General features: G+C 38.1%; 1 protein-coding gene across 1 annotated transcript in view; it reads left to right on the top strand.

The window, feature by feature from the left end:
- LOC138043942 (RNA/RNP complex-1-interacting phosphatase homolog) overlaps positions 1-7,500 on the top strand; it is a 21,107-nt gene that overhangs the window by 12,911 nt on the left and 696 nt on the right. The window contains exons 6-10 of the mRNA XM_068890474.1: positions 744-787; positions 1,307-1,367; positions 3,973-4,019; positions 4,947-5,022; positions 5,711-7,500. The exon at positions 5,711-7,500 is cut by the window's right edge and continues 696 nt beyond it. Of these exons, the coding sequence (XP_068746575.1) occupies positions 744-787; positions 1,307-1,367; positions 3,973-4,019; positions 4,947-5,022; positions 5,711-6,230 (748 nt within the window). The 3' untranslated portion in view covers positions 6,231-7,500. The remainder of the gene's footprint in view (positions 1-743; positions 788-1,306; positions 1,368-3,972; positions 4,020-4,946; positions 5,023-5,710) is intronic.

The following is a 7,500-nucleotide window of genomic DNA, read 5'->3' on the forward strand; positions in this document are numbered from 1 at the left end:
GGGAATTTCCTGGCTTTTGTGAAAGGGGACTCTTCAAGGTGCTACCTGGATTGGCTGGGCAGAGCCTGTGTCAATGGTATGTCGTACACCCTTTGCAGTACCTAAATCCCACGGGCCCTTTGAAATGCAGTCTGCATAAGTGGACAACACGTCATAAAGCCTAAGTTTTTCCTCTTCAATTTCTTCCAGATGAAATTGCTGCTGATAGGGAACATCTCTTTTACTGATAAAGTGTGGACATCAGCATCCTTCACTAAAACTGCACTACACTGTTTAGCTTCCAATCCAATCTGAACATCTTCCTTTGGAGCCCTAGGGGGTACCACCTTGTACCCTGCACCCCCATTGGTTTTCTCCTGTGATTCTCCCTCACCGGCTAATGGGTAGAGGTCCCCTATACTGCTGCATCTGTAAATTTTGAGGGGCTTGTTAAGGTAATTGAACACACGAACTGAGATTCAACCCCCTTTCACAGTCACTGCCATCTGCAAGGCCCCAGCAGAATATTTTTCCGAAAAAATGTGTCCGCTGGTTCCAGCACCCCCATACATTTGTCTAAGCCACCCATTCCCTGGACCTCACAAGGTATGTCTGTGACCATGTTTGGAGATAATGTGACTGTTTCGGCCACAGTGATCCTGTACACTTTATCACATATAATTTTGTCTTATTGCAAGGCATTTTTGTCAGGAAAATTTCCAAAAGCAATAACTAGTTTATTTGCTCTTATCATCTTTTTCAAGGTTTAAGACTGAAGCCTGCCGTTTTCTGGCAAATGACACTACAGGTAAAACAATTTTTTTCTTGATTTTGACATTTTGAAAATTGTAGGGAGCTGCTGTAACCAGCATAGGCTGCAAAGGCTAGCATTAAAGTGACAGAGACGAAGTAACAAAAATAATGCATTTTGTATGATTGGAAGGTGTAATTATGAAAAACTGTACCTTGGAACTTCAGATGTGAAATGAATTTACCAAGCAGTCTGGAAGCTGTACTTGTACATGTAAGGAACAGGTCTCAGATGGCTGGATGATGTCTTGGTGGTAGGGCAGTCACACAGTCATGGGTTAGGGTTAGGGTTAAAACCTTAGTAGCTATTGACAAGTACTATTGAGAAATTCAGAGCATCTTGGGGGAAAGCAGGGAGTTGCTCTTTATGCCTTCCTACCCTGAAAACCTATAGGTTTTGATACCTCTTAACCAACAGTTAGAGCTAACCAGGCTTTTGAGAAACCGGCCCCTGGTTGTTGACCAAAGCTACTTGTCTGGATATGTGTTTAAAGAATGGCCATTACCTTGTGTACAGGTTCTCTTATTGGAGTTCATTGCACCCATGGCCTCAACAGATCTGGATATATTGTTTGTCGGTAAGTAAGGGTACATGATTATAATTATGCTACATGTACCGGTGTCCCTTTTTTGGCAAGACAGAAGAGCTTTAAGGACGGTGCCTACTAATTCAAAGGTATTTTTCCTGGTTTATGAAAATGCTGGAAAAGAAGATCGTAACAAGTGTTATTGAAATCCAAAAAGAAAATTGGGGGTAACCATGCATTTTTCAAAGATAAATAATCAACAATATTAATTTGTAAAAAGCTCTAAAATACAAAGCAATGGATGTCATTCTTTTCCAAATTGAAGCTTAATAATATTATCATCTCTGAAAAATGCATGGTTACCCTGAATTTTCTTTTTAGATACCAAGAGTACTTGCCAAGTTCTGCTTTCTCTGCATTGTTTTAAATGGTGTAAAAATATCCCTGTATTAGTAAGCATCACTCATAGGAAACCCGAGTATCTTGAGATCCACAGAATGTATCCGCGATAACAATAGTAGGCACAGCCCTTAATGCACATTACAAGCACTGCATGAGAAAGATGGTCTTTTTAATCATTAACCCATTGACTCCTGAACTGATGAGTAAAATCATCTGGCATTAGACAGAGTAAAATGTATGAAGTCTCACCCCTAGGAGTTAACGGGTTAAATGGTCAAAAACAAAGGTCAACTGCAGTTCTGTATCTCTGAATGTGAATTCTGAAAGGTAGAGTATCCTTCTTAAAACGGCAGGCACTGTGATTAGTCAGCCTACTTTAAGGTTCAGGAAAAAACATCAAGAAAATCAAGAAGCACAAGAACAAGACAAAAGTACAGTCTTAATTAATAATTACCTCTAACAGAAATTGGAAGAACATCAATCAGTTATCATGGACCCTTAAGCTTGAATGCACTTCCAAGTCAGAAAAAGGAATGCCAAACTCAAGAAGTCATTAAAAGGCCCCTGTGACCAAAATATCAATTTTTATTTATTCTTTGGATTTCAAAACTATGTTAACTAAACGCTAAGCAACCAAAGTGTTAAGCCTTGATTTCAAAAAGGCACCTGTCTATTTTAAGTGGAATTTTCCTATTTAATGGTCCACCATTACTAACTTTAAGTTCTTGAGAGAGCTGGATCAAGGAGAAAATGATATCAAAGGCTCACTAGCTTAAGAATGCAATGCATGTGTTGGTAAAATGCAGCACAGGAGTTTTGGGCTTTCAGACTTTTAAACTTGTGTTTTGCATATATAATAAGGTGCATTCACACGCTGAAATTTTAAGCTAGTGGGCCTTTAACGTCAACTTTTTCTGGATCCAACCCTCTGAGGTCCAATTGGTCAGTTTTGAACTTGAGTAATGGCAAATTGCGAAATATAAAACTTACACTCAAAATAAATGGCCTTTGGACAAAAGTCAAAGCTAAAAATTTTGCCAGTCAGGTGTTAAGCAAACACACTTACTTCAAAAACTGAAGAAAAAAAGGAAGTGACATTTTTTATCATGGGGTCACTTTAAGAGGAAACAGAAAAAAACACACATTGTTCATATCATACAGAAAAGAAGCTGCTGAAGGAACAACCAAAAACAGTAACGTTTATTATTTTAAACTTGACGTAATTTCATGAAAATCAGGTTGTAGATTTTTCAGCATATTTTGTCGGCATGTTCACATCAGCTTTATATGTTGCCTAGCTTTTCCTGACCTGCTTCAACAAATAAAATTATGTATGTATGTAAGTGACTTTTTTGCTTAAGTTCAGTGAGATTTCTGGTATTAATGAACTACCTTACAGAGTGTTAATTACCCTCAATTTATTCATCTGTCAGTAGAAAGTAACATAAACCAGTTACAGCAGATTCAAAATGCTAGAGTTTGATGTTAGAGTTCTTCCCATCCCAGGGCATCATCACCCATGGAACAGACAAAAAAAATCTTTGCATCAAAGTCAGTTATAAGGTTTTTGCCTTAACAAAATAATCAAATAATGGTGAAATATTAAAATGTAGTGAGCCTGCTTTAGTTGAATCAACTCTTCAACTTCTAATATATATATTTTGTCACAAGATGTTCTTTAAAGTGCTACTTACTACGACAAAAAAAGTCAATTTTCATTTTTCTTTGGATTTCAAAATTGCGTTACCTAAACAGTAAGTGACATTCGTTTTAAGCCTTGATTTAAAAAAGATACCTGATAATTTTAAGTGGAATTTTCCTATTTAATAGTCTGCCATTACTAACTTTAAAATCTTGAGAGAGCTGGATCAAGAAAGTGATGTCAAAGACTCAATAATTTAAGAATGCAATTTGTGTGTACGCGTCTGAATTAATATGCAGCACGGGAGTTTCGGGTTTTCAGGCTTTTAAACTCGTGTTTAATAATAATAAGCTGGTGAGTAAATGACATCACTTTTCCCTAGATCCTCTGAGGTTCAATCAGTCAGTTTTGAACATCAGTAATGGCTGACTGTGAAATCCAAAACTTACACTCAAAGTAAACAGCCTTTGGGTAAAAATCAAAGCTCAAAATATTGCCAGTCAATTGTCAGGCAATCTCTTTCAAAATCTGATGAAAAATAAGTAATTTTTTATCATAGTAGCACTTTAAATTTACATACATTATATGATTAAGTGCTCCATTTCATCCTAGGTATCTTATTGAATGCAGGGGATACACACCTGAAAGAGCCATTGAAGGTGACAATGTAATTTTAAGTCACACATTGTGTGCATTGTGATTGAAAGTACATGTGTCTCTTAATATGTCCAGAAAGAAGCAGGACCTGGCTGTATGGAATTTTGAGAAACAAAACAATGTACCGTTAGTTAATCAGTTAAGTATCAGTTAAGCAAACATTTTAGTCTCTATCAGTGTAATTAAAACAAAACTCCACATCATCCTTGCTTGAACCAAGCGAGGACACGTTTCTGCCTACCTTTGTTTGCAAACCTGAAAGCTGTCATTTTGTTTCAAGATTTCATTTTAAAAGAAAATTACCTCCCCACATGGTCTGCTTGTACAGTTAAATTCTTGTGAAATTGTGCTACAGCATATTTAAGAATTAGACCCGTAGCCCGCATTACGGGTCCATAGCCCATGAGGCGAAAGCCGTATGGGCTATTGACCCGTGGCCCTTGAGGGCGAAGGGTTTAATTGTTTTAGTACCACCCAACTAGTCGGACAGAAAAGGCAATAATAAAGTTAGCAAATACAAGTTGAAAATATATTTATTTGGAAATCCAATCAAAATGCAGCATTTGCATTAGTCCACTAGTTAATCCAACTTTGACCAGTTAAAAATAATACGGTAAAACCCTTTCACCCCTCAGCCTAAGTAAAATCGTCCTAAGTGGACCAGTTATAGATTTTGCTCTGTAGCAAACATTTTAGTCTCTATCACTGTAATTAAAACAAAACTCCACATCATTTTGTGTCTCTTGAACCACACTATTTTACTTGTCAATAGGAAACCCCTTGGGATGGGGCAGGGGAGGGGTGAGTGTTAAGGCTCGTGAGAATAAGTTAAGCATTTGCGCAGGCTTCAAGTTTTCGATTTTAATCAGTCATTCTATCAATCAGTTTTGTTTTTGTTTACCTATTCTTCTGTTCTAAACTTTTTTCAGCCTTCAGTAAAGCCAGAGGCTATCCAATGGAACGTGAAAACTACTTGGAGGACCTAAAGACAAGGACTCCCAAAGTGTAAGTTGCATGTCAATAATTTTTGCCATGTTCAAAAAGTGGATGTAGAGGTTGTTAACCCATTTACTCCTGAACCACCTCAACTCCCAAGAGTCAATGGGTTAACTTTTTATTACAAAAATACATTTTACAATGACTGCAAAATTCTCGCGCGCTCATTGGCTAATTTTATTGTCAATAACCGGACAGACGCATAAATTTACAATTTATGCGAAATTGACGCGATATTGGTGGCGTCAGCTTGAAGAAAATTGAAGTCTCTCGCATTTTTGTTTCGCGTTCTTCTCGTTTTTTGACTTTATTTTGATCCCTCTGCCTTTTTGGTACTGGTCGATTTAACAAATTGATGTCAGTTTTTCATGTGTCTGTCCTGTTATTGACAATGAATATCGTCCTAACATTGTCAAAGTAGCTGTGGATCGCCTTGTGGATCCACAGCTACTGTACTTTGACAATGTTAGTACGATATTCATTGTCAATAACAGGACAGACACATGAAAAACTGACATCAATTTGTTAAATAGAGCAGTATACAGCAATGCACTGCTTTCAACTTTCAGTAAAGCAGATTAAGTTCTCAACCCAGACTCTACCAAGTCTTGATTTAAACTACCATCCAATGCAGCAAGAAAGTGGTGTGTTGGGCAGTAAAACTGATGGTGCTGTCTGTCTCTTTTCTTTCACACAGTGAAGATATGTCATCCATTCATAAGGAAAAGAGATCAAAGAATAGGTCAAGTAGCAACAGACCAAGTTCTAGTTACAACAGTGTCCAATTCCCTCATGCCCCTAGGGGTGAAGGTTTTGAAAGAATGGACCGTGGATACAGCACACGTCAAATTCATCACTTCAAAGGGGATAAAAATAAGTCATTTAAAAGAGGTCATTCCAGCGACAATCGCTATGGATTAAGCGACTTTGTCCATCGTTTACAAAACACCGATAACACACCAAGCAGATTTCCAGCAAGAGAGAACAGAAATAATTCCTGTTATTTCAAAAATGGTGCCGACAACGATAATTATGTGCCACCACACAATAATTATGACAACGTGTATAGTGAGTACATGTATGGTTATAATCGCCATAATTATTATACAAATGATGCAAACTCCCGGTCCAAAAACAAGGGGAAGGGGTCTGGCAGACACAACCTTGTTGCCAGAAGTACACACTTCCGAGATCGTCCAGTACCATACAAGCGTTAGAGGGGATGGAAACTGTACTTTTGTAAAGTAGGCCTATAATGTATGGGAGATAATTCAGTCAAAGCAAGTTAATGTCTGGGTTATTACTGACACTTTTAGCTCAAAATTGTGCTGTGCTAGTAAAACTTCTTGTAGGTCTGAATCGATCAAGAAAGAGAAACTAAAACAAGAAACATGATCAGGCTAGGAACTTGTGTAATAAACAGTAGATTGCACAGCAAGCGTTTATTAATTAGACTTAATTTAGGATGAGTGTGGGGTTTTGTAACCCCTAGGCCAAAATTTTCATTGCTTTGACAGCTGTGTTTTTGACAAAGCCTTGAGTCATGAATTTTACAGTTAGGGTTAGGGTTAGGGTTTTACCGTTTACAAGTTGTCCTTTTTTTAGTTTTTCATTATTTCACGAATACAGAAATACCTCTCTGGTGATAGTACTTAGAGTAAGACCTTAGTTTTCAAAATCCTGATTACATTTGTGGATTTATTCGGAAGATATGCTCCTGCATGGTATTTACGTTCTTCCATGCAGTTATTGTCCAAGATGTACGTAGTAATAGCACTGTCACATATGGTAATCATGCTTTCAGCGTTGCTATGCCAAAACCGTGGAACTCGCTACCTTTCTGCACCTTTAAGCGATTGCAGAATACCCGGCCCACTAAACGTCCTACTGAAAAAAACTTCCACCGCGGTCCGCAGTCCCGTAGTCCCGGGCGTAGTTGATGAATGAAAATTGTTCAAGGACAAGACGATCTCGTGAAAAGTGTAGTTAACGTACCGAACCGCAACGTGAAAGCTAAAATATGGGGTTACAGTGCTTAGGCCTAAGCACTGAAATGAGCGCTTAGGCTTAATCAGTAAACGAGTGCTTTCTTCTTCACACGATCTCGTGAAGCGTGTAGTTAACCGAACAGCAAAATGAAGGCTAAGGAGCGATTGCGGAATACCCGGTTTAGGAACAGAGTTGTTTATATGAATATCATTTTCTGTACTAAGCCACTGCGGACTGCGGGACTGCGGTGGCAGTTTTTAAGTAAGACATTTAGTGGGCCGGGTATTCTGCAATCTAGCCACCTTTTGACATTTAACTCATTCGACACTATAAGAATTGAACTCGTTTACATGTATTTCATGTGACTTAGTTAATGACTGTCATGGCTTAGAATTTCATGTTTTAGTTATAATCGTATTGATTGGCGAGTTCAGGCTCTCGATTGCATGATGGGTAATCTGGGCAACATGGCAGGAATTCAAAGGTTTGTATGGAAAT

This window comes from Montipora capricornis, chromosome 3 (assembly GCF_036669925.1).
Source record: "Montipora capricornis isolate CH-2021 chromosome 3, ASM3666992v2, whole genome shotgun sequence".
Classification (NCBI taxonomy): Eukaryota; Metazoa; Cnidaria; class Anthozoa; order Scleractinia; family Acroporidae; genus Montipora; species Montipora capricornis.